The sequence below is a fragment of the Falco cherrug genome, chromosome 9, assembly GCF_023634085.1.
Source record: "Falco cherrug isolate bFalChe1 chromosome 9, bFalChe1.pri, whole genome shotgun sequence".
NCBI classification, from domain to species: domain Eukaryota; kingdom Metazoa; phylum Chordata; class Aves; order Falconiformes; family Falconidae; genus Falco; species Falco cherrug.
Genome location: NC_073705.1, coordinates 37,360,471 through 37,387,729, shown reverse-complemented (window position 1 = coordinate 37,387,729; position 27,259 = coordinate 37,360,471). Strand labels below are relative to the sequence as shown.

Sequence of the window (27,259 nt, the reverse complement as noted above, 5' to 3'; positions counted from 1 at the left end):
ACAAAGGGTTTTTTTACTTATTCTTTTGGCGGGAGCAATGACAGTAATTTATAAAATTGCTTTTGTTGTTCCCTAGTGTCATTCACTGCAGAAAAAGACTGCTCTGTTGGGGTGGAGCAGAGCAGCATATTGCGCTTCACTGCTAGGGGAGCACCCAGAGGGAGGCTATTGAGAACTTTTTGTCATGTACAATGTCTACGAAACAGGCAAATACCCAACTCCTTGACTTGTGCAGACTCAATATGAAAGTAACAGAGCTATTTTTTTTTTCTTACTGGAATTTGAAGCTAGCCCATCAACCTTGACATTATTCTTTACACCAACCTGCTGATAGAAATGCAGCGTGCAAAGGAAATGAGGACATGCTTACACTTGCTTCATAATGCAATTGCTGTACGCTTAGCTGTACTCTTTGCTGATGGAGAGCTTTCTGCCTGGATGTGATTTCCTGGAGGACAGCTGTACAACCATCGTTTATAAGGACCTGTAGATGTGTACGTGTATGCATATGTAAATCTGTTCTGTATGATAAGAGCTACAACAAACGGGATGAGAGGGAAGATCCCTTTCTGCTTATTCATTTTGCCCGTGATATCTCTTGCTGCCAGTTGTGGTGCTCAGTCTGCTTTAGTAAGGAACAGGTTTCAGTGTGCTATATTTCATTTGTAGTCAGAGCTTGTGGTGATGACTTGTAACTCAACCTAATTTGGTTGGAACTGGTAAGGCAGAGGCTCTCAATTACTCTCTTTTGCATGGAAGTTAATTTAGTAATGTTGGATTGCTTGACTTTTGGTTTGTTTATGTTTTGTTAAACATAGAGATCACAAGGCTACTGCAGAAAAATTTGCCTTGTGTGATAATCTTGTGGCAATGGTCAAGTTATGTTACAAGGAGTGGAAAGGGTCTTTGTGTAGCATAGGAACAGCATATTTCCCCATGGGACAACAGTCCTTCACTTTGACTGATGTTCCCATTGTAGCTTTGCTCTGAGCACTCGTTTGCAATCTCTGCTTGGAAAGTTCGGTTCTCCTCCTTGGGCCACTATTTCCTGCAGTTAAGGTTCTCTAGCTGGTGTGTTCTGCCTGTGGGAAGCCATGAGGTCTTGACTTCATGGAAGGAGCAGAGATAACAACAAGCACCCATCTGTTCTTTTTTTCCATCCCTTTGGGATATCCGGGTGTCCCTGGTTAGAATTCTTCTCCAGATAAGATAGGGGAGGTGTCACTGTGGGGCAGTCAGGCCAGAAAACAATAGTGGGTTGAGTCCAAAAACCAAGATTGGTCAGTAAGTACATCTCTGTTGTCAATAAGGGGCAGAGCTGCTCTGTGGAGGTCAAGGCTGGAGCTATACCCCACATCCCTTCAGCTTCTTCCTCTGATATACTTCCAGGAGAGCTATCACACTTGCTCTTCAGAAAGCTTGGGTTCAGAAGCTCCATCGAGAGGAAGGCTTTAAGAGGCGCAGCTTGTGCAAGGGCTTTCGAGCCCCTGTTCCTTGAATGGTAACTGTTCCTTCACTGAGTGGGATGTTCCAGTACTTGTTTTTCTTTATCTGCTTCACCATTCAGTTGCAGCTAGCATCTTCAATGGGTGAGTAAGGAGGCAGGGCCTTCAAGGTTATTTTTGTTTGCCATTTTTAAGGTTCTCACTGAGCCTTGCTTGGTATTAGATGAAAGACTGGAAAACGTGAGAAATATCCTTTCTCTTTGAAGGTGGTGTGAAATTCTTCCTAATTGGAAAGATCTTTCAGTCACAGAGTGTGAAGCCTCCTATGTTGGGAGAATCTCAACTGCCGAGGCACTGCAGGATTTTCCTCTCCCTTCATAGGAGACACTTTATGAGTAGATATTTTGCTACATTTTTACCTGCTTCTTTGGCAAATCTTAACTGAATTTAGTATCATAACGTAGTGCTTCTCATTTCATTGCTTAGTCATGCCAGAGCAGAGACCTCCAGTTACACAATACACACAGAATTAATCTCTCTGCAGAATGGTGGGCTTGTGAGTGCTTGCTAGAGCCTGATTTGTCATCCAATATATATGCTAGCACATCCGCTAGAGAACTAATGATATCATCAAGATTACAAATGGAAAAGCTTTACTTCATAGCTAATGCTTGTCAGGCTGAATTGCTCAGGCCACACAAGAAGTATTGGGGAGGAAAAAAAAATGAGCCAAGAAAAATTAAAAACAGGGTGAGCTGGAGGCAGTTATACATCTTGTGCAAAACCCCCATGCTTTCATTGTTTGGGGAGAAGTGACGGGAGGTTGATTGGTTGCTTCTATGTTTTTGTGGAGTTTTTTCTTAAAAACTTAAATTAGTTTTCAGTAAACTGTGCTGCCAAAGACTGCTCGGTGTCTGCATGGAGGCTGGCTTGGGGCAGCGCTGGCAGTTTGAGGGTGGCCATGAGGGTATGCAGTGTTCGGAAGAGCACTGTCTGCTTTTTCTGCCTGTTTGCCTCCCCTTCACTCCTGCCTGAAGCTCTCAGAGAACTGAAAGATGTGAGAGTGTGCTACCCTGTTCCCCTGAAGTGCCTTCTTCCAGCTCCCTCTGAGCCACTGCCTGTTCATCTCAGTAAATTTTGTCTTTAAATTATCTTCTGAATGTTTAGGAGACAGCACAATCTCCCTAGATGAGTGTTTTCAGAGTCTGTCTACAAAGGATATGTCATAAAGTTAATTATACTATGTGAAAGCTAATGAATGCATGTGTATTTTTGGTGCTGCCCAGCTGGGAAGCTGACAGGGCATTCCTTGCTTTGCCTCATTTGGCTTTTAACAACACACACCTTTTAATCTTAGTCAGTGACTCACCCTAAGGCCATACCAAATTATCTTGTGGAGCCAAGTGAGTTACACTGAGGGAAGCCCAGGGGAAGCTCTGTTCAGCTGCATGTAAAGAAAAGGCAGGACCCATCTTTTCTTGTTGCAAGGAGTCGAGCAAGCCTTTGGAGGATGGGTGCTGCTGCAGCCTGTGGGTGGGTAAGGGGGTCAAGGAGAGGCAGGTGAAATCAAAAGCTCATGAGGGATTGCCTGGTGAATCTCCTCAAGAGATTTCCTGCTGAGTTCCCCCCTCTGCTGCTCAGGAGAGCTAGGCTGGTTGTGCCTAGTGAATCTGCTTCTCTGCATATCTCGTGGAGATTCCCTTCGTAACCCAGGTCTGTGCTCCCTGTGCCAGCTTGCAGCTCTGCAGCACTCTCATGGCTGTGGCAGCTGTTTCTGCCTTTTATGCTGGATTTGAGGCCAAACAAAGCATGTCTGTGGCTGAGGAAGGTGTAAGGGTGTTTGTTAGGAAAGATGTATTTGTGAGAAGGTACAAGATAGCATGCTAGTGGGACAGGTATTTACAGAAGATGCAGCTAAATAAGGGTGACCTCAAGTCCATTCTCCGAAGCACTGGCAGTTCACACTTTAAAGTCAGTGAAGCGAATCAAAATAATGAACCAAGAAGGTTTCTCTGAGTCCAGAGCATTCTGATAGAAACTGATAGAAATACACTGTCTCCCTCTATTCAAACGGTATCACCCTGTTGTTTAAACAAAACAGTTTTAGAATGTATAAATAAGTGTGATAAGGAAAGTAGAGGGTATTCCAGTCTGAGATGCGTTTAATCAGAATGATTGGGTTTATTAGCCTAATTCTAGGAAATAATAATCAATTTTCCTTACTCAAGACAGTATTAGCATTCATTTTGCTTAATAGGGAATAGCCACGGGTAAGTAGTGCTTAATCAGGTATTAAATGTAAGTGAACATGAAAGCTCTGGAACTTTTGGTCGGGAAGCTGCCAAATCGGGGTTGATTAGGAGAAGACTGAAAATGTAATGAATGCTTCAACTCTTTTTTTTTTTTTTTTTTTTTAAAAAAAAAAGTTCTTCTCCCTGTGGTATTCTTATGTTATAATTGTTTGCAGAAGGTTCAGAAAGACCTCTGAAAAGGAACACACCCCTTGACACACTGCATGAGCAGACATGCACGTACCAGGAGGGTTCATGTGTTTGTATCTTAACCTCACAAACACTCACTTCACTCACAAACATCTGATCTGCTGTGGAGATCAGGAGGGTTTGTGGGCTTGCAAGGAACATACCTGTGTAAAGGGCTGAACATTTTGCTCCCCAGAAGGTCCTGGTTCAGACCATCATGCTCTCTAGGTTTTAAGATAATAAATAAAAAGATACAGGGAAGCTGTTTTAGGTGTAGGGAGACAGCAACATCACACAAAACCACAATAGATATTGTGAATCGCAGAGGTGGGTGGCATTTGGCAGAGAGAAGTGGGGGACAGAGTCTCTGAAGGAGACCAGGGCCCATCTAAGTAGATTTTTAAATACAGGGGGCTGCCACCTCTCTCTCTTGCCCTGTTGCAGAATTTTACAGAGTGCACATATTTGAGTTACAGCTGTTGGCATAAATGTACATAGCTGTAGGAGAGACAGTGGATGCCAAAACCCTGGGTAACTGGAGCAGGATCTCTTTCTCCTACCTCACCTCACTAACCATACGCTCTTGGTTAGAGACCATCTGCTGGGCTATAGGTCAACTTCTTTGTGACCTGGGAGAGCAGTTCTTATATTTAGCTGTTTAAAATTGTACCCTGAAATGAGTAGGAGCTGGTAAATTATGCTTAGATACTGCTTACAGTTATATAAGGGTCTAATAATTGAATTTTTTTTTTCCTGTACACCTTAAATGTACCATTCCTGTGGCGTATCTTGTAGTTCACATTTTAACTTGTGCTTTGCAAGGTGATCTCTGGCTTGTGGTTATGGCAGCTCAGCTGTGAGGGCTGACTCTGGCTATGGATGGATTTTGAGAGACGCTGCATAACCTGTTTGAATTCTGGTCCTTTTCTCCAAGGCACCAGTGACCAGGAGGGGCTTGCAGATGCTTGGTTAGTACTCAAAACAGAGGGTGGCTAGGTCCAGTGCTCCCAGGACGTATTTCCTATGGCACAGTCACTGCCTGGACCTGAAGCTTGCTTTTTTATATTTATTTATTTATTTATTTATTTTCTTGTCTGTCATACTCTGCGGCAGCTAAACAGCAAGTCAGACTGTTGCATAATGTTTTAAGGGCTCTGTTAATTTACTTGTTCTTCCAAAACATTTAAGCCAAGCTGTCAGAATTTTCCATAAGGCAATTAGTTATCTGGTTATCACTGTTTCTCCCCAGGGATCCCTATCTATCACAATGATTCTGTTAACTTAGGAATAGAAAAAGAAATTATTTTGCATTCCTTGCAATTGTCAGTCAACAACTTGATTTGATATCTACCAGATTTTTTTTCTTGTCTCTTGCTGCACGTCTCAGCCCTGGACCCCTGCTCTGCCTACATCAGCCTGAATGAGCCCTGGAGGAACACAGATCATCAGATAAATGGTTCCCATGGCCAGCCGACATGCGACAATCAAATCAACGGAGAGTGGTATCGCTTCACTGGCATGGCTGGTGATGCTATGCCTACCTTCTGCATCCCAGAGAACCACTGTGGCACCCATGCTCCCATTTGGATGAATGGCAGCCACCCGCGAGAGTCTGATGGCATTGTCCCACGCCAAGCCTGTGCCAGCTTCAATGGGAACTGCTGCCTTTGGAATACCACAATTGATGTCAAGGCGTGCCCAGGCGGGTACTATGTGTATCACTTAACCAAGCCTAGTGTTTGCTTCCATGCATACTGTGGGCGTAAGTAACTGCTGAGATCGCTTCTCTGAAACCCCTTTGTCTTTGTGATGCAGGAGAAGGCAGTGAGCATCCATATACCCAGGAGAGATGGTGACTGTCTTCTGGCTTTCTCACCCAGAAGTGTGTCAGGTGATGCAGTGCAGATGGTGGCCTGTCTATATGAGAAAGATTAGACAATTTCACCTCTGTGAATTCTAGCCTTTGTTCAGGTGGTGGAAATCTTCTGTAGCTGACCTGGCCACAGTGGTTTAATGCTCTCTGTGGGCCCTGTGGTTTGTCTGGCATGTTCCCAAAGTCAAAATTTGCATTTCTGACTTAATTAAAATAGATTGTTTCTTATCAGCTTTAGTGAAATCATTCAGCTTTCCTAATTTGGACTGGGTCTATAACTGATAGACTAGACACAGGACATGAAGCTGATGGTATGAATACATTATTTACATTGCATGCTCAGTGTTTGTGCTGACAATGTTTTGTCATACCCTAGATTTTTATGACATCTGTGATGTGGTGGATTGCCAGGGCCCATGCCTGGACACCAATGACTGCACTTGTTCCCTGGGGACAACACTAGGACCTGATGGACAGACATGTCTTGGTAAGGGTGAAAATAATTTGTCTCAGTTACTAACACTTTCTTTCCCCTTTCTTCCATTGCTCGTGTCTCAATCCATTGTCTTACAAAGCAGTACAAAACAGGAAAAGTATTCTGAGAGGAGTTTTCCCCCCTTGCTGCCTAGAACAGGTTTTTGATTCTGTAAATGGTTCTTGCTCTCTTCCTGTGGGGTGAGAGAATGACATCCCATGACCGAACACATTTTGGTGTCACGGGAGCTGCGCACGTACCGAGGCTAGACTTGCTTTCTGCATGGTTCAGCTGCTGAAGGCAGCAGCTTCACTGTCAGTAGCAGTTCCTTTGCAAGATCACGGTACAGTCTCATTGGTATTCAGGAACCGCTGTGCCATTTGTCATTAGAGATTTCCTCTCACCTGCTCTGTTGAATGCCTCTTTCCTCCAAGAAAAGTTTTGCTGGCTGGTGGAGGGCTACACACACTAAGCTTCACCATAATTACTCCCCCTGTGGGGCATTGTCCACGGCCTGGGGCTTGAGGAAAGCCAAAGGGTTCTAAGTCTCAGCACAGCTGCAGTGTTTTTAGGCAGCATGACGAGGTGGCATTCAGGAGGCTGGCACTTGGTGGCTGTGCTGGCAGAGACTAGCATGACCAGGAGGGAGGTGGAGGGCTGTGAGAGCAGAGCAGGGGAATGTGGGCTTCAGGGATTTGCAAGGGAATCCCCGTGAACCTCTGTGGAGAGGATGGCTGCAGTTGTGCATGTGGTGCTGGGAGGAGAGCACCTGGACTACAAAGTCTTAGTAAGAAGATGGTCTGTGGGGCTATGGAAGGGGCTGGGAAGGGGTGGCTGTTGAGGAGCTGCAGAACCGCACTGATGGATAGCAAGAGGTGATAAAGCAGGAGGAAGGGGTGCTAGTGTTTGGGAGAAGTGGGATCTCATCTTTGTCTTCGTGGCTTAGTTTGGTCAAGTTGAAAGCAGAGTTGGTCCAGGAGGCTGTGTGGCAGATCAGTTTCTTCCATACAGACTACAGCTGACAAAGCAGGTGTGGGTGGTTTCTTTATTCACACTCCTCATGTCTGTGGGCATCGGGGTAGGGGCTGCAGTCTGCGGAGAGAGCAGCCTGGCTCTAGTGCAGATTCACACTTGTCACGCTGATTCTGCAGAAGGGTTTTGCTTAAGCTGCTCCACATCTCTGTGGCTGAGTTGGCGCTCTCTCAGCTAATTAGAAGTATTTATTGGCTGCTTCTGTGCAATACTTCCAGTCATAGAAGTGCCCTTGACAAGCACCAGCACTCAATAAATGTGTGGCAGGCTCTCAGGAAAGGATTTCCTGCAGCAGGAAGGCATGCAGGAGTCCTGAGCCTGTCTGCACGTGCTGCAGCTGCCTTCATCCCACTGTGGCCAGGCAGGATTTCTGCACTGCTGCTTCTCTTTATGGTAACCAGATGGCACAACGTCTCAGCTGTAGAAATCACACTGGTTTACCTGCCTGCAGCCTCTCTTGTTGTATGGCTCACTCATCTATCTAATGACTTTCTGTTGTGTTGAGTAATTGTGCAATCTCATCTCTGAGAGCAATCATGCTGGCATTCTGGAGAAATCAAACAAATCTGCATTAGCTTTTCCTATACCTTTCCTGTACGGAGAATGTTCTTCCCTTCCCAGCTCACTCTGAGAGGGAGGCTGAAGATGCTACAGTAATGCTAAGCAGTTCTGTCTGTGACCCTCCCTGTGCTAGGCTGTCTTCAGTATATTATATGCTTTGAATCCTAGAGTAGAACTGCTGATCCTAAGTTACATTTTCATTTGCAAACTTACTTAGGGGTTAGTTTAGGTCTTAGACATTCTGTCATGGATCCACCAGCTTGGTGCTTTGCCTTTGACCTCTTGAATACCTGGACCCATGTTGTACTAAGCCACGGTTAAAGTCAGTTCAGTGCTCTCCTAGTCCAGTGTCAAGAAAACCAGCCTGTATCCCAGAAGTGCTGGTTTTCATGGCAGTCGGAGAGCAGGGACAGATCTGCTGTGTGCTGCAGAACTTGGAGGACTGGCGAGGTGATTTGCTGGGTACAACCCTTGACCAAATTAAGCTCTAGGACCTTCTGACAGCATCTTCATGCCTTTGCTAGTAGCACTTTCCCTCTTTACCTTCTGTGTTTAAGCAGCTTTAGTTTTATTGTTAGCAGGGAAAGTGTGGAGCCTGTCACCTGTGTGAAAAGGGAAGTGTCTGTATGTGTCTCTTGGACATGCTTCCTGCCTCCCAAGGCAGGGTACCAGCCATTTCTTTGGCTAAAAATATTCAGTTCACGTCATTTGTGGAAAGAGACACCACCAGCAGCTGCAAGCTGTGGGTGCTGTTTATGTGTGGGACCACTCATACCTAAGAGAGCTCACCTCTCACCTTTCTCTTAAAATGGTATTTTCCTTTTTTCTTGGGTTTAAGGGTCTGACGTCTAGTAAATGATGACTTCTAAGCTGTTTTGGTGAAATCCCACGTGAACCTTGATTGATAACCTCAGCATTAAGAGAAATCATTAGTTTTGTGGCTCAGCAAGAACAATGACTGTCCCCTCCTCTCTGTTTGATTCACTTTTTGCACACAGAGATTAAATCAGGTTGAAGAATGAAAATTTCAGAGAACAAAGTACTTTTGGGAAAAAAAAAAAAGGCAGAACATAGAGGAACTTCAGCCTTTAAAACAGAAAATTAGGAGGACTTTTCAGAGATTGAGGCATCTGCTGCACTTTTTCCTCAATAAATACCCTCAGCACTCTGGAGGGCTCTTGCCTGGAGCTGAATACAGCCAGCACAGAAATGTGACACAGGTGTACTATTCATGGGTATATTGCTTTAGGTTATAAGAACTCAGTCTAGGCCTAGTACAAGGTTATTCTGCAACCTTTATCCAGAGTCTGCTCCAGAAAGCGCGAGATGCCAGCTCAGGCACTTCTTTCTTCTGAGCTGGAAAGGCAGGAGCCACAGCTCTGTGGAAGGCTGCAGAGGAGCGGAGCAGGGAGGGCTGTCGTGTGGCAGTGGGGAGCTAAGCCCGCAGAGGGAGTATCTCAGAACTCGGCTCTTCATCTCGTCTTTAGCACTGCGTGTCTGAGCAGCTAATGGCTGTGTTGGCCTGTGTGGCACCAGTGCCCAGGTTAGGTCTTACCATGGTGAGCTGACCTTTCTGTTCTGCAAGAACACCTGAGCTGCCCGGTGCAGGGAGCAGCCAGAGCTGGGACAGGAAAGCAAAATTATCGCATTTCTCATTATGTGGCTTTTCTTGGAAAGCTTCATGGGGTTCATTAAAATGGTTTGGTTTGGTTTCAGCTTTGTTTATATGTTTAGAGCTGGTTTTTATCCTTGTGTCTTTATTTTGAACTGAGGGGTGAATCATTTAAAATTGCTGGAGGATAGTTGACCACCTGTACCCATAGCAGGTGTGATACAAAAAGTAGATAGGGTTTATTTTTGACTAGTTCTGGTATTCATCTAGTTTTACTGTGCAGTGAAGTCATGTTGACTTCATTTTAATGTGATTGCGAGTGGAGTGGAACATAGTTTAGGATGAGAAGATAAATGAAAACATGAACTCTCCAGCATGTGGGACCAGTTTGGAAGCTTCCCAGTGAGACTGTGTCCATCTTCACTCTGAAATGGCTGTGCTGTGCATGCAGTCTTTCCCTCCAGGTCTGCTTTGTTCCTGAGGTAGACACAGCATAGCAAAACACTCCACTAGCGGTCTGTAGCATTCAGTGGGATTACTCATCTCTGTTGCCCTGATCCAGGTCATGAGGTCAGGAAAGCCAGTCCACGGTCTGACCAGTGCGCCTGTGTAGCAGCTTTTTGCCAGCTATGTGTTTACCAGGGGGCACGTTATGACAGTGGGGTTTGATTTTTTTTTTTTTTTTATTATTATTTTTTTTCCAGATGAAAATGAGTGTGAGCAGAACAATGGAGGCTGCAGTGAATTCTGTGTTAACCTGAAGAACTCCTACCGCTGTGAGTGTGGGATCGGGCGCACTCTGGGAAGTGATGGGAGAACCTGTGAAGGTGAGGTTTCAGCTATTGCAGTCTGCTGGAAACTATACAAGTCATTCCCCTTCCCTTGCAGCTCTAGTTCTTTCTTGGCTCCTTGCAGCTGGGATCAAATGTCACTCATATCACTTCTGTGCTCGTCAGTGGGGTTATTACTGAAATGTCCTTCTAATCAAGCAGAGAGAAGTCTTCTTGTTGTTTGTTAGGATTTGCTTGTATTTATCTCCATGGGGGAAGAGGCAGCAGTGGATCAGGAAGATTAGTTGTCCAGACTGAAGTAGGTAGTTATTGCTAGATATGCTGCAGTTTGGCTCTGGAGATTTGTATGATAGTTGTGCAGGGGAAGATTTAATGTTGCTGGTTTTTGATAGATAGCATTAGATATGGAGTAATGTCATGACATTAGACTAGAGCATGAGGATCATTTAGCCTCCCAGAAAAGAGATTGAGGAGAGGGGGTGCCAGTCTGTAAACAGAAGCTGGATTTGAAATTAGAGCTGCATTTTCACTGTTTGATTTTTATAAGTGGTTAGTTGTGGGTTCTGCTGTGTGCAGCTGCTACAGTTACTTCCCAGTGGTGGCACAGCTGGGTTGAAAACCCTTGATGAGTTTAGACTGGTAGCTTAGCAGGGGTTTGAAGACCAAATTGTAGGTTTGATCTGTTGTCACAAACAATGTACAAACATATTTGAGCAGAAATATGAAAACCCAGCAAAAATTGACTTGTGCCTGATGTTTTCTGTGGTCAGCTGTAAAGAGCAATGTGCCTCCTCCCAGGCAAAGCTGCTGTGTTGTATGTTCACAGATACTGTGGTGTCTCAGACAAGAATAACAGCTACAGCTGTGCCTCAGTCTTGAGCTGCCCAATTGCCAGATATTAATACATTTGCAGCCTCCATGCAACCTTATATCAGCTGCTGTGTGACAGACATCCATGGTGCAGGGAAAGAGAGGGATTGCCGTTATATTTTTGAGCTGGGCTCCACCCTTTGTGATTTGCTGAGAAATGGCTCCAAGCTGCAGGTTTTGTCTCTGTTTTCCCCCTCTTTGATACCAAAGTACATTTCATTGCACTTGTGTGAAAATCTCCTCTCTGAGCTGTGTTATTAAAACGTTGCTCATTCAGACAATGACACTTCCCTAGGGAAAGCTATTGTGCAGAGTGCTCCTGAAGTATTTGTTGTGTGGAGCCAAAAGTGGTCTGTGGGCTTTGTCCCTTCCACATCCAGCACTGAGCTGGTGGGGTGTCACACGAACCAGCTGTGCTACATGGCAGTTTTTATTCCTCAGCACTGCACTCTTCTGACAGGGCTGGAATAGTCTGTGCTTGGAAGCTTGTTTATTTCTGCTGTTCCCAAAGTTGGATTTTAGGGCCTGTGATATATCATTTAATTTCCCCTTCCATAAGAGGGATTGTGCTTTTCACAAGTTTAACACTGCTGCTGGGAATTTTTACAGTCTTGTTAGTGAGTTTTATTTTGAAAGATGTGCCCTCAGCTTTGTAAGCCATTAGAGTATGTGATTTACTTGTGAGCCACCTCACAGCTGTTGCTAAAGAGAACAAATCTAAGAGATTTAGCTTGATTACATGAGCTGGTGAGGCTGAGTAGGGTTATGAGTATCTCAACATTTCCATTATAATGGTTTACCCATTACTTTGTTCAAGCTGTTGTTTTCCATGCAGTGTGTAAGACTGAGTATGGGATTTCCATTCTTTTCTTTACATTTCAGAGAAAACTACAGTCATTTCTGACTGCAGGCTTATGGAGAAATATTTTGTATTTATGATTTGTTTAAATTATATGAACTATTATTTTACTGAGAACATCTAGTAATATTTATCCTAAAGGGTTTAAAAAAATCAAGCAGTGAAGGTTTGTTGTTTTTTTAAAAAAATCATGATATTCTGCTGTTTTCTTTATACTAGAAAGCCAACAATACCTGGAAGTTACCTTATTTGCCTTCAGTTTTCAGATCTTCAGACTGTATTTGGGTGACCTTCTAGGCTCTTTTCTGCAGCTGTAGTGGCTAGGAATATGTTTTACACAGAACCTCAGATCCTCAGAGAGTTGCCTCACCTGAACAGAAAAGATATAAGGAAAGACGTGATAAATCTTCTAAATAGCCATGCTGCCCTTTCTCCTCTGCATTTTAGAATGGGGAAAATTAGGAGGGGAATCAACCTTACACCACGAACGTGTTCTGTCCCTGTGATAATGTACTTCAGGGTAGCTAACCTCTAAGCTTAAAACTTGTAAACTAGCACAATTCCTGCTAAACAAACTCCTACGAGCAGAGTTGCATCCTCAGCCTGCAGAGGGGAAGCAGGAATCCAGTATGCCCACCTCCATCACAGATGGGAAATCCACAGGCAGGGAGTGCATCATCTTCTCTCTGGTGTTCCCTGATGGGAATAGGAACTGGCTACCGGCAAGTCTTGTCTTCCCCAAAACACCTCCCCTGCAAATCTCAGGGCTTTAATTCTGGTGATGACTAAGGGAGTGAGTATGGTTCCACATAGAAATTTTAAGAGGATTTTCCTTCCACCTTTTTAAAGTAAGAAACAGCAGAAAAATTTCATTTAAGAGGATGTCTCAGAAGTTAGGAAGGGCCAAGCTGAAGGTTGCCTATTCAGCTTTCTTATGTACGCCAGTTATAGCATGCAATTTAATTTGGTAAGCTTTTTCACAGAATTCCTTGTTAACTTCATGGCGAAATGACAAACATAGAAAATTGTACTATTAAAAATAGGCTTCCACTGAATTTTCTTGGAAGCAAGCTCTCACCATGCTGTGGCCTTTGAGCTCTGTGTTGGTTGTACTGTTTGTTAGTCAGCCAGGAGTGTATACTGAGGCCTGCACAGCCGTCACACAGCTGTCTGAGGAGCAGCGTGTGCTAATTTTCCTTTGTTTTGCAGAGATCGAAGGCTGTCACAATAACAATGGAGGCTGCAGCCATACCTGTATCGAAGTGGAAGACACGTACCAATGTGAATGTCCAAGGGGACTTGTTCTGTCAGAAGACAACCACACTTGCCAAGGTAGGTCAACAAAATCTCCCTGACAGTCTCTGTTCCCTGGACGCCAAAAGTGTGTCTGAAGGAACTTTTCTTCTTGTTTTTGTCATCTTTTTTTAGTTTGTGCTTTCCAGTTTGGTTAATGGAGCTTTGTCATTAATGACAGATCATCCAAAACTGAGAGCCTGGAGGTGCTGCTTTTTTTACCAAGCAGGAGAACAGACACAGGACCCGGCTGGGTGCATCTTGCATCACAGATGGTTTTGGCAGCGCTCACTTAAAATTAAGATTGCTTAACATCTCCTGTTATATTGCTCCGCTTCAGCTCTGTGTGTCTTTGACAAATTTGTGGTATTGGACTGAAATTTTCTGTGCTTCAAACTGGGCTTTAAAAATTTCAGCTCAAGTGGTTCAATCCTTTCCAAGAATGAGAGGGGCCTTTTTTTGCCCAAGTATCTCAGTAGCCGTTCCAGTAAGCATTCCTGTGTCTGGAAGCAGGGCACTGGTTCTCATAATAGGTGTTTCTGCTGTCCCTTGGAAAAGTGCCCAAGATAGAATCTGAAAATGGACTGTTGCTTCTGCTGCATTAGAGGCAAGCACAATGTTATCCTTGGAAGACCTTCCATCTGAATTTTACTCCATTCCTGTACGCAGGGAGTCCTTCTTGCGGACTCATTTGCACCTATAGCATTGCACGTGGAATAAACATGTTCCCTGTTTTGGGTAGCAAGAGCTGAGTGAGATTTCCTTTGCAAATGCATCCAAGCTCTCAGGGGTCAATTTAGCTCTGCAGCACTGAGTGCAGGGAGCCAGGGGATCAGGGAGAAGTTCCTGAGGGCATTGAGAGTTAAGCAGAGGGTCTGTAGCTCCTCATATAATGACTTCTTACAAGCCAGGACTTGCACCCTGGATTCTTCCTGGTCTTGTAATCTCACAGCTAGCTGAGCTCCTGTGTTGCTGAAAGCATTGAGCACCCTGTGTATCTTACAGAGAAGATGTCTACTGTGATCTGCTGCTGAAGGGACATTCAGTCAAAACTGCATGTTGGGAAGAGCTATATGGGCATGTGAAAGGCAGATAGAGGTCATGCTCTCTGGTGAGTCTCATCTGACTTGGCTGGCCACTTCTCAGATTTGTCAGGCTCGGCACAAAGCTGGAAAAGGTACACTACTGCTCTGGTAGAGACAGACCTCATAGCGCTCTGTTTGTGTTCTGCCTTGGTGGGCCCATAAAGAAACCTGTATGGTTGCTTTGAAACATTTCTGTGGGAATTTGCTAATGGGCTGGACTCAAGCCATAGCCAGGACAGAATCTAAAATGCAATAAAAGGGATTCTGTCATGGGCTAATTCACTTGGGTTTTAGATAATACCAATGAGCCGGTGTTATCCCGGTGTGCTGGGAATCTCCCGTAGTCTGATGCGTTACCGAGTGCTCAGACATCAGTTAGAATAGATCCAGATTTTGTGGTGGCCAACAGGGCAGGTATGCCTCAGAGATGAAGTTGGAATGGTTCTACTTGATGAAATTTGTGCTTTTTAAGCTTTTTAGAAATGCAGGGTACTGTTGTCGGGGCGAACATTGCACACTTGGGAGTCAGTAGTGCTTACTGCTCCAGCAGAGCCAGGTGGGGAGGCGGAGATGGGGATTTCCAAGAGCTGTGATTATACCTACTGATTGGAGGTGTGATTGATGGATACAGGCCAGAAAAGGGAAATGTTCTTCAATCCTGGCTCCCTGAGGCAATGCCAGCAGGGTGTTAGAAGGCCATGCATTTCTCAGCCAGTGTTTCCCCTTCTTCTGAAGCTGCTAATGAGAGCAGCAGCGCTGCTGGGTACCAAGCTGAGGCTTGAGATACAGAATCTCATAAAGCAAAATTGCTTGTTCTTTTGGTACATCCTCACACAGTGGTCTGCAATTTTGAGCACATATGACAGAATATATCTGGAACTTGACCACACAGTTTTTTTAAAGGCATCCAGTCAGGTTTATAGTGGCACAATTAACAGTGCAGGGCAAGCACAGCTGCCTGAAGCAATTGGATCTGCAGCCTGTCAACCCGCTGCACTGCCTCTACATTCAGAACAAACATTAATAATCTTCCACAGAAATCAGAATCTTGGCCACAGTTTTTCCCACAAAGACACCAGCCAACAAAATACTTGAAATTTTGCAGACCATCCTATTACCCCACCTCTTCCTGAAGCGTAGTGGTGAAATCCTGTTCTCCCCTCTTCCGTGCCCAAGCCTCATGTGCAGCTAAGAGGGTGCAATGGTGTAATTTGTGCCTGCAGCAGTGGTTCAGGGCTCCCCAGCACCAGAGTGCCTATCTTACTGAGCAGCCGATGCAAAAAGATAACCTCTGCTCCAAGCAGCTGTACTTGGAAAGGCCAAGGAAGGAGCCATACGCTGGACGAAGGACGTGGTGCCAGCAGTAGCAGACTGCAAAATGAGCGTTGGACTCACCACAGAAGCTTCCTGCTGGGGTCAGGGTACTTGCAGACATTGGTGCAAAGCAGAGTTTAAAGCGGTAACGAGGAGACTTTCCCTGTGCTTACAGGTGTTCAGCGGTGTTTGAGGGTGAAGAACTGGAATGTGTGACTGGCACGGACTGGGTGGGGCTCTTGAGCCTCACAGGCTGGGGTGAGCCCAGGGCAGGGATGCAAGAGGTGGATGCTGACAGCACATCAGGAGAGTGTAGCTCTCTGAACAGATGCAAGAAGTTGTGAATACAAGTGGTTTCCTTGGCACCCAGATTAACTCATTTCGGCTGGGCAGCTCAGCCTTGACAGTCAGGACCTCATCACTTGCACTGGAAAAACATGTCTGCATATAGTCACGGCTGCGTTGTCAGCTCCTTTTCGGCTCCCCCTACAATGTTATTGCTGGCAGTCTGTCTTGGGGGAATCAGGCCTGCTCAGAGCCGAATCATGCTGGTGCACAGTGTCTCTCTGCTTGCAGCACCACTGTTAAATTGGTAGAACTGAAACACTGTTCTCTATTGATGACTTTTCTGTGTACAAATGTCTAGGGTTGGTTGAATTGTGTTACCAGTTACTCTGAGATGGTTAGTATAAGGAGTTTCCCAGAGTTTTTTCCCCAATAGTGATGAGTTGGCTTGAATCAAAAGTGCATCTGCTCACAGGTTTCGTTCACTTGTTTCTGTGCCCAGGTGGTGGAGTGTACACTGAAAGCACCTGCAATGCCAGAGCAGAGGTTAAATGGGTGTCCCCTCTTTCTTCCCCTTTGTGCCCGTCAAAGGCATTTAGAAACGGAGACAGCCTGAATCAAGTTGCTCCTAAACTTTGGAGGATTGCAGCTGAGATCCAAACTGTCTTGCCCTGAATTACGACTTTATAAAAGCATTACATTTTTTTATTAAATGAGTTACTAGAACAGTGAAGCTTTAAATCCAAATTGAGCCAGTTGGTTCTCCAAAGGATGTTCATCTCTGTCTGGGTTGCACTGTGTTCTCAAAGTCCCTTTGTCTCCTTGTGAGTTTTGCCATTTGACACGCTCAGTTACTGCTGCTGTGGATGGAGGAAAAAGTTAAGGTAATTCTTAGTTCTTTAGTTTTCTGTTCTAACTCAGCAATGTCATTATGAGAGCATATTGCTTTGGGCACACTGCATACATTTTAGCATATCACCTTGAAAAGATCAACTTTTAATAAAAAATACTCCCTGCAGGTACACAGTAGCTATTACAAATACCTTAGCTGGGACAGGAGAATTTTTTTGTAAGGGAGGTAAAAGGCATGTTTTAGCAGTGTGCCTTGCATCCAAGATCCAGAATCTTGGATTATATAATTAATGATTAAAATTAAGGGAAGGCAGATCATATGAATGTCAAGCATTGGGACTGTGAATAATTTTAGGAAAAAGCTTGGGCAACTGGTATATTTGAAAAAAGTTTTGTCATGTGATTTTAAAATATGATAAATGGAACTTCTGCAGCGGTTTTGTTTTTCTGGCTGAAACTAGAATATATGCACCAGTACGCTTGTCCAGTATCTAACTGAATAGATATGTTTACACTCAAGGACTATCTGTAGTAATTACTTTTTCATTGAAGTTTATTACCTTTTCTTTCCTCTGTCATTTTGTCCAATCTTTTTTTCTTTTGCTGCTTACGTAATGTAATTTTAAGTTCTAAAAGTTCACATGGATATCTGTATCTAAATTCAAAGGTTGGAAGGAGTTGGAATAAGTGAGCTAATTAGGTTGGTTTGTCAGAGCTGGGTTTATTGCTTATGAAAATATTATGGCATTTTGAGGTGCTTCCATTTTAGCTCAGCATCTGTATGGATTACTCTGCCTTGTTTTGACATGTTCTGGTTTGATGTAAATCTGATTAAGGGTTTTAAAAAATGGCTTTGCCTGGTGTGTGGTGAATTTGAAATCTGTATCTGAGAAAGGCGCTTCCCAGGACACAGCAGTGCAAGAGGTATCAGTCAAACCTGCACTGAGTATTAAGTATAGCTGGAAGTTACTGCACAGCTAAGTTCCTGTTGCAAGTGTAGCGGTCATGTTAATTGTTTTTTGTGGCATCGCTGCATCAAGAAAATTTGGGGTAGTTGGTAGCTCAGGAGGTTTGCGTTGTGTAGGTAGGAATGTAAGATAGGTAGTTAGATTACTACGGTAAGATAGTAATCATAAATGCAACATATGATCCCCCTTTTTTTACCCAGTATCAATCGGCATAGCCCTTCCCCAGCTGCCTGGTAGATTTGTAGTGCAGGCTGTTATTCTGGGGACTTTTCTTGTAGTTCCAGTGCTGTGCAAGTCCAGTTCTATTGAGGTGAGCATCCCAAAGGACCTGGTTGGAGGCCTGGACCTTTCCCTCATCAACACTTCATGCAAAGGAGTGTCCAATGGCACTCACGTCAACATCCATTTCTCCCTGAAGTCCTGTGGCACTGTTGTAGACGTACGTATACCCATTGCTGTCCTGTCTCTTGGGATCTCTGGGATGTGGGGACTTGGCTATGGCTTACTTGGGGAATAAAGCTGATTTAGCTGTACCATCAGAGCAGTTCCCTGTGTTGCTGTGCAGTTGGCCTCAGACTAGACCTGGGGTGGCACCCCAAAGTAGGAGAGCTCGTTTCCTCTCCTGTCCAGTGGTGTGCATCTGTCAGCATAGGTACTGCTTTCTGCTCACCTAGCACTTGACAGAGGCAGCTTCACTATCATTCCGGTGCAGAAATCGCGAGTGGTGTCACCCTTCACCCTCCTGTTGAGACAGAATCTGGTCCCCCAATAATAATATCTCAAAGGTTATGCTGGCAGCTGGTCAGGAACCAGAGAGCTCATCTTGGGGGGTGGCAACTGGAAGAAAATTCTTCTGCTTCATGCAGGAGTACAGTGCATCAAAGTTGACAGCAAACTGATAGAGGCTTTTAGTTCATAGGTAAGGATGAACTTCATTCTAGTTGCAGCATATAAATTCACAAGCTGTTCTGTCAGTGGCTAGTTTATGTCTGAGTTTCCTGAACAAGGTAAACTCAGCAACTAGTCTGACCTCGGGTCTTCTTCAGTGATCTCCCCTTTCCCTTAAACTCCTTTCTTTGCTGCAGGTAATAAATGATAAAATCATTGCCACCAATCTGGTGACTGGCTTGCCAAAGCAGACTCCAGGAAGCAATGGGGACATCATTGTCCGCACTGGCAAGCTGCTGATCCCAGTGACCTGTGAGTTCCCACGCCGGTACACCATCTCTGAAGGTTATGTGCCCAACCTCAAGAACTCTCCCCTGGAAATCATGAGCCGCAACCAGGGCATCTTTCCCTTCACTCTTGAGATCTTCAAAGACAAAGACTTCGATGAACCCTACAGGGGTGCGCTTCCTACCCTCAAGCTCCGGGACTCTCTGTACTTTGGGATTGAACCCTTAGTACATGTCAATGGACTAGAGACACTGGTAGAGAGCTGCTTTGCCACTCCTACTTCAAAAATTGATGAGATCCTGAAGTACTACCTGATTCAAGATGGGTGAGTTGACTGTTTCCTCTCTTGCTGGCTATTAGATGGGAATGGGTAGTGGGGCTAAGTTGCATTGCCTGTGTGACACAGGAGAACTGTCACTTCTCTACAGCGACTTATCTGCTGTGTTCCTAGTAATCACCAGCAGCCAAGCCTTTCAGCCATCAAGCTGAAACCATCTGTCCCATCAGAAGTGATTAGAAGCAATGGAAGGCAGTGAAAGAGGTTACTCCAAGTGCAGCCTTTACAGGATATATTTCCCTGTAACTAGCCTCGTGGATAATTGAGTTGGATCCTATAGAAAAGATATCCTTCCTGATATCCTCTCTCTGCCAACCTGCAGATTGCCAAACCAATCGGCAGAACCCCGCCAATGGCTGCATGCCACTGCCGCGCAGCCGCTGCAGCAACTGGAGTTAATGTTCCCATAACAGCCCTATTACAGTGTGAACTGGAAGGCTCCATGGCTGGTCCAGGTTGGAGCTCCCAGAGCTCCCCTTGCTTTGCTCTCTCTCTGTCTGATGCCTGTCACATCACTGTTACTGATGCAGTAAGCTTAGGGTCCCTCAGTCTGGCTTGTAATTTTCTGAGATGTTTGGGGTTAGTGGTCTTTCCAGGATATGCTCGTAAAAAGCTCACAGTGGATCTGTGGGTTCACGGTTATGGGTTTTGCATCTGAGGTTGGGGGAGCATTGCCGTGGGCTCCTCTGTGGCTCCTAAGATGACCCCTGTTTTCAGGCACTTGTTTGGGTGCTAACATGGCAGTGCGACGCTACGACATTGCTGTGAAGTGTTTGCATCCAGCAGCGCCTGACAGCTTAACCAGACAGCACTGTGGAAATGTCACAGTTGGGAACCAGTCTGCTGTCCTCTAGAGAAGAAAGTCTAGCCACATAATATCTAAGACATACCCAAGTGTCATAGCCCAACAGTCAAGGGACTGTGCTTGTACACGTTCTGTATTCTGTTTGCCAAACCATCTAATGAGGACAACAATTATTTCCTCCGCTGCCAGACTAAATCACCCACCGTTACAGCTGGTGATGACAAGCCCTGTGTGATTGTCTTGTATCAAAAGGGTCCTGCAGAGTACAGTACGCAAAAATACTGGTTTTATTTCCTTCTGACAAAGGTTTCAGCGTTAGCTTGCTCTCCCTTCATCCTAGGCTGCAGCTCTTCTGTGCCTGACATTTCTGCAGTTTATGAGCAGATTTGTAATGGAAGGATTGATTTATTGACTCCCTGGTTTGGCTGTTCCTGTGGACCCTTCACAGAGTCAAGGCTCCAAACATTCATTCATTTCTCACAGTGAGTGAACATGGTGGGATTCAAAACAGTGGCCAAAACCTGAACTGAATAGAGCAGGGACAGGGCAGAAAATGTCATTTCTTGAATTCACCACAGCACTATTTGGAAGATTTAGGGCACCAGCAGCCCCTTTGGTACTGTTATCCTGCAGAGGGCATTAAAACTTCACCGAAGGGAAAAGTGGGCTGGAGTCGGCTGGCTGGAGCCTCACCCAACCTGCTCTGCTCTCCAGCTGTCACTGCAGGCCCCAGCGTCCCCCGAGGTGCCAGCCCCTGTGGGCTGTGCTGTATTTAAATTGAACCACTCGCTTAGACCAAAGGCTAACGATGTGCTATTGAGCTAACTGCAGTTGTCTTTCTGTGTGCTCACACCAATTAAAAAGTAAAACCAGGTGAATACACTGCTGATTTGTCCCTGCCCCAAACAGCTCTGTAACAAACCAGTTTTTCCTTCCATCAACCCAGCCCCAAAAGCCCAAGGCAATAAAGGTGGGATTTTAAAATCAGTTTGATGATGTAGCATCAGACCACAGGAGTTAACTGCAACTTCCAGAAGGAAACTGTTAAAATTTGTGGGGATATACCTTAGACTGAGGAATGGGAAAATTCCCTCTTGTGTTTTCTTCCCTGTTAATTCCCTGCCATGTCCAGTTGGCAAGAAGTGGGGGTCACCTCCCTATGCTAATGTGACCATGCTGGAAATCAGGATTTTCCCAGATCCCTCCCCGCTGTCTCTATAAAACCCTGTACTGCTGCTAGCCCAGCCAGCCAGCCTCAAAGCAGCTCTCCCATTTCTGGTCTTATTCTTCCTCTTTCTCAAAACAAAAATAAATAAAAGGCATTGACTGGTTGCACAGGTGATAAACATTGAAGCTGTCTGGGGCATCTGGAGCAAGGTCATGTCACCGAGGGCAATTGTAATCTGATGTGGTCAGGAGCTGTGATTTATCTGAGCATGGTGTGGTTAAGGTAGTTCCTTTTCAAGGCTCAGCTTGTTACACCTCCGGCTGCCCATTGTTTATAGGCTGATGTGGTTGTTCTGTGACCAAGCCCTCCTTTTTGTCTTGCAGTCCTCCAGTAAGAAGGTCAGAGCACAGCTTCCATGGCACAGTTGCTCTCTGCTCCCCTAACCTAAGCACATTGGGCACAGGAAGGGGTTATTTTCACCATGTCCTGGCCAGGGTCACCTATTTTCTTTCAATACCTGTGCTTCCTGCCCTTTCTTACTGCTGCAAGGTGGGAGGAAGAGTCTGGGGGTTTCCTAGGAGGGTGGGACATGATATGGTCCCATACAGAATGCAAAGGGGCCTGACTCTGCGAATCGGGAGGTTTCTGAGCTCTTTTTGTCATGCTGCAATGCATTTGTCAGAACCCTCCATAAGACATACTCAGGGGCATGGTAGGGGCTCCATGTATCCCTGGTTCCTCCTTGTTCTTCCATTTTCCCTCTCCCCAGCGCCAAACCAGTAGGTTTCCTGCTACCAGTGAGGAAGGACTTTGGAGAACCTGGAGTTTAGGAGTCAGTTTGAGCCAGCATCCAAGAATCATCACAGGTTATATGCTCACAAATGAGGACGTGCCTATGAGTTGACTTTATGGCCCCAAAGTTTGGCCAGTCACTTATGAGAAGTTTTTTAACTGTCATTCTTTACAATCAGATGCCTTCAGGAATGCTACTTTTAAACGCACTTTTTTCCTAAACAACATAGTAATGTCTAGTGTTTGGCCTCAAGGGGGAGGAATCGATGTCACTTTTTCTAGATGCGCAATGTTAATTCATTAGCTCTCCTTGGATGGCTTTTTATGTTTGCCTCCCAGGCAAGTTAACTAGACAAGCGCTGCAGACAGGGATATCCCTTCAGACCGTGACTTCAGCTGGCTGGGAAAAGCTACAGAAATACACAGTGGTGAAAATAACGTTAGGATCAGACCAGTGCTTAGTGCTCCCATGAACATACAGTGCTCTCTACTGTACGTAGCTGAAGGGCAGTTCTGGAGGGATTGCAGAAGGCTGCCACCCACCGAGCCGAGTCAGCCAAAGAGCACAGAGATTTCCAAATACGTGTTCTAGTAAAAGCAGAGCTACATATAGATACGAGGTTTGCTGCTGTTTGATAATTGAACATGTCAAATGTCAGCATTTCTGACAATGCGTTATATATTTCTGGTGTAAAGATGGAAGCTAAGGATTTCTGCAGGAGTAGGACTTTCATCTGTCACTGTTACCTTGTCTCTTCCGCCACCACTTTTTTTTTTTTTTTTTTTTTTTTTTAGTATCTTGCAAAGTCCACATTTCTGGAATTCACTGGCTAGAAAGGGAAAGCAACATTGTAATGCAATATAACAGCAGCATCTGGGCCTCTTAAAATGCCTAAGGCTTTGTAATAGGCAGCAGTAATTATCAAGTCACTTTTTGTCTTGCTGTTTCTCTGTCAAACTCTAAATAGGCTGTAATGATTTATAAATAGACTGCACCTGGAATGTAACTTTTAATAAAAGTACCTTATTTTCTTGCAGTTCTGTGACCTCTCACATGATCGTGTAGTACTAGTGATGGAGAAATTCAAATTAGGAATTGTAGGGTAGTCAATTTGAGCTGTCCGACCAAGTCCAGCAGGACAGTAACTGATGTAAAGCAAAGTAAATCTGATTTTTTTTGTGGTTTTCATCTTCTGCGATATTTTAGTAATGTGGGTTGAGACTTCTTCATTTTAAGCATGATTTATGTGCATATATATGTGTATACAGAAACTACATAATATATACTGTATAACAGTTCTGTTGATCACTGCAGACTGTTGCACAGGAAGGTAAAATGAGGACAGACTTGCCTGCAGCTCTCTGGCAGTCCCTCTGCCGAGGGGACTGGACCATGTCCTGCCAGCTCTCTGCTGCTGAGTTGTTCTTTGTCTGGAGATGCTATTATCATTGCTGTTGTTTTTCCCCATCATTCCCGAATTTTCTCTTGTGGCCAAAGAGGAAGTAACATGGATGGTAGCTTAGCTTGAGAGCGCCAAACCCTCCTTTCCTTTCTCTGGTTAAATAGGCTGGACTGATTTTTTTCTCTTTCTTTTTCCATTTCTGGGAAACCCATTAAAGCCTATCCCTCTGCTTTCCTCAGCTGCGTTTCTGATGATTCAGTGAAGCAGTACACGTCAAAGGATCATCTTGCCAAGCATTTCCAGGTTCCTGTGTTCAAGTTTGTGGGCAAAGACAACAAGGTAAGCTCAAAATACACCTCTTAGATTTGAGCTGATGCAATATCTGAGGGAGTCTCAGCACAAAGACAGATGCGGTTGTGCCTATTCCAGCAGTTGTGTCTTTCAGGAGCCTGACATAGGTACTTTAGGAGAGTGATAAAAATGACTAAAATTAAATAAAATGTGGAGAATATTTGTGGAACATCAATGCCTAGCAGGCTGAAATCATTGTTGTTTCCAGGGTAGTCTTAGCGGACCTTTGTATGCTGGGTGAGAAAAGTGTTCCCAGTCACTAGGCACATTATGCAGTGTCCTATCTTTAAAACCGGACAATCTGTAGTTCTGAACCTCTTCAACCTTCTATCTTCTCTAGCTCTTTTGAGTACAGATGCCAGCTTTCCAGATACAAGGCCACCACAGTGTTTGATTCAGTGTGAAACCAGGCCGTTCAGGCTGGTGGCACTCTGGGGCAGAACCTTTGTAGTAGGAGGACAGTTGAAGGATAATGCCGTTTTCCTAATGCAAATAGCTTTCCTTTTCTGTGCTAGAAGAAATCAGGCCTTAGAGTTGCAGTTATGCTCAGCCAATACTGCTTGATCCAAAAGGCATAAAGCTGCCGTTGCAGCTACTGGAGAGCCTCAGCAGAGTTAAAAGAGATGAGATCTTTCAATATTCAGAAATTTAATTTTGCTGTCTGATTGCCATTGCTGCCTCCAGCCTGTGCAGTGGATTTTGCTTCAGACCTCACTATTGACCAAACATTCACAAATATTTGCTTCCCTAACTGCTGCTTGCAGGGATCTTGCTTTACTGTCCTTGTCCTTTAGAGGGCAGGGAGCAGGAATCTTGTCACTGTCTGCCTTTACTGTGCAGAAAGAAAAGGCCGCTATCTCCCTGCCCTTTGTGTTCTCCTCCTCCCCCCAACTGCCAGTCTTAACCCCTCATCAACCTGCATTTTCCTCATTTGCCCCTCGGTCTCCTAGCTTTATGTCTGCTCAGCTCATGTCAAATTCTCTTGCACGTTTGTATCAGTCCATCTTTTTGTGAGGCTTCATGCATTCTTGGCCGCCTTCCTACCGTGCAGCTCCTACCCACCCATGCAAGCTCTTCCAAGCTTATTCCTAGCATTTTCATCCCTTCCTCTGGAGGATCTTTTCATGCCTTCATATTGCCTGTCTAGCCCTTGGCTAACAGACAGACACCATGCTCTGTGATCCTGGCCAGGCACTCTGGAAAATGTGCTCTCTCCTGGGCATGTAAGAAAAGAGATGGAGCCAGCAGGTTTGGCTGTGGATGGCAATGGTAGATACGGAGCTTATTGATGCAAGGACAGAAATGGCTGTACAGTGGGAATGCTGTCACGCATGCTCTGTGAGAGCTGGTAGCGCTGCCAGTCTGATTCCCAGATCTGCACATTGACTTGGCCTGCTGTCTCACCACCTTCCAGGAGGTGTTCTTGCATTGCCGCATCCTCGTGTGTGGGGCGCTGGACGAGAGCTCTCGCTGTGCCCAGGGCTGCCGGAGACGTGTGCGCAGGTCAGCGGAGACAGAGGAGGAGGAGGAAGAGGAATCTGTTCACGTGACAAACCACATCTTGACAGGTGGCCCCATCAGAATCGACTTTGACTAAGACCCACTGGAACAACATCTCCACCTGAGGTGGACCTTTGTTATCAATGCCGCCTTTCATGGTTGTTTGAGAAACAAAAAGTATTTGGTAAAGCCCCTCTTGAACCTCAGGACTTGTTTCCCTAATTGTGTGATGATTATTTGTGAAGTGTGTTGGGCACACGAGGCAGCCCTCTGAGTGCAACCCAGACCACAGAACAGTTTGGTTTTACCTGCGTTTCTTCCCCAACAGCCCTTTGGCTGAAGGGACCCTATTGCTTTGCAGGCCTGAAGCTTGTCTTTCCCTAAATCCACCTGCAGGCTCCATAGGACTGTTCGTCCTTGACTAAACAGAGGTTACTCAAGCCCTTCTTCCATCAGACAAGACAAATAGTATCGCAGCTGAATGTGTTTGCTATATGCAGTTCTGTGAATGATGCTGAAGCTTTTGGATGTGATGAGAGTTTGGGATGACTGTTATTGAAAACATGTATAAAAATATTATATCTCCTAATGTGTAAGTTCTTTGGAGCTATAAAAAGTTGCCATTGCAGGCAGCTTGGATCTAGCACAGGCACATTTAAATGTTATTTTTAAGTACTAAAAGGTATTTAATAAATACCTTTTAAAAAGTTTTTTTTTGGTGTCTTTTGATAATTGCATGCAGTTTAACAGTGCTTCCTCTTGTATTTAGTGTATAATTTTTCTCTCTCTTCTTCACCCACCAAATCCTTGGTGCCTTTCATAAGTGCTGTAGCACTTGATTGTAAGAAAAAGACCATTAAAAATCTATAAACACCCTCCCTCCCAAGTGTGCTGCTACCAAGTCTTTGCTTGAAACTTGTAATGCATTACTCTGGTCTAGAGAAGCTGTGGCTCTGACAAAGGGATTAGGGGAATGTGCATTAAGTATTTATAGCAATCAGTTGTAATGCAGGTAGTTCTCGCGATGGAGTTGTCCCCAGTGAGCCTGGTGACAGGAGATGTGGCAGCACTGTTTGAGTGACTGTGCACATTCACGGGCTCCTGGTGGGTGAGAGCGGGCCAGGGATACAATTAATGGTGATGGCGGCAGCATCACGGTTGTCAGGAATCCCTTTGGGCCATCAGGCTCCTTCCAAAGAAAATAGAGCGGCTGATCAGCTTGGGCTCCTCTGGGCTTTATTCAGGAGCAGGAGCGCTATGTAGAGAAGGATTTAGATATGTGAGGTGAAAGGAAGGAGGCTCGGTGCGTGAGCAGTGAAGGACAAAGCAATAGAGGCAGGGCTGGAGGATGAGAGAGGAAGGATCAGTCTCCACCGTTGGCTGTGGCACTGCAGGGTGTTCATGGGGTTTTCTGTAAGAAGCTTCACAGTGTGCAGCTGTGGCCTGTGTGTTTAGAGGTGTGCTGGAAGGTCCCCCTAGCTCGAATTACTCATTTTCTACTTTGGTTGAAGCAGCCAAATTGCTGCCAAGGCTAAAATTTGTTGCGGCTCTCAAATGGATGGGGAGTCTGTTTGAAGGGACCATTTAGAAGGGAGTCACAAATCACCTCAGCAATATTCCATTTCACAGATTTATTTATTTTGGTGAGTGAGATTCCAGTGAGGAATGGGCGCTTGATGGGCTGGGAGTTTGATGATTTTTCTCAACAGCTTCATGGCTGCTTTTCCAGTTTGGGAATATGTGTGTGCACGTGTCTGTGTTAAAATAAATGAAAATGTTTCTATGATGATAAGTAACTGTAAGTGGAAAGGCTTTTCATGTGTTTATCTAACAATATGTGAAAGAAAAAGAAATGAAAAAGCCTCCTTTAACTGCTGTGCATCTCCTGGTTCTGCAGATTCACGTGTGCATTAGGACCACACAGGCAATTTC

The 27,259-nt window shown here is 45.0% G+C and overlaps 1 protein-coding gene across 1 annotated transcript; it reads left to right on the top strand.

The window, feature by feature from the left end:
* The first annotated feature begins 1,339 nt into the window (after positions 1-1,339).
* OIT3 (oncoprotein induced transcript 3) lies at positions 1,340-26,201 on the top strand. Its single transcript, XM_005433425.4, has 9 exons — positions 1,340-1,589; positions 5,313-5,687; positions 6,175-6,285; positions 10,183-10,305; positions 13,208-13,330; positions 18,074-18,234; positions 18,881-19,296; positions 23,716-23,815; positions 25,242-26,201. Exons 1-9 carry the CDS (start codon positions 1,499-1,501, stop codon positions 25,422-25,424), a joined length of 1,683 nt encoding a protein of 560 aa, XP_005433482.3. The 5' UTR covers positions 1,340-1,498; the 3' UTR covers positions 25,425-26,201.
* The last annotated feature ends 1,058 nt before the right edge of the window (positions 26,202-27,259 follow it).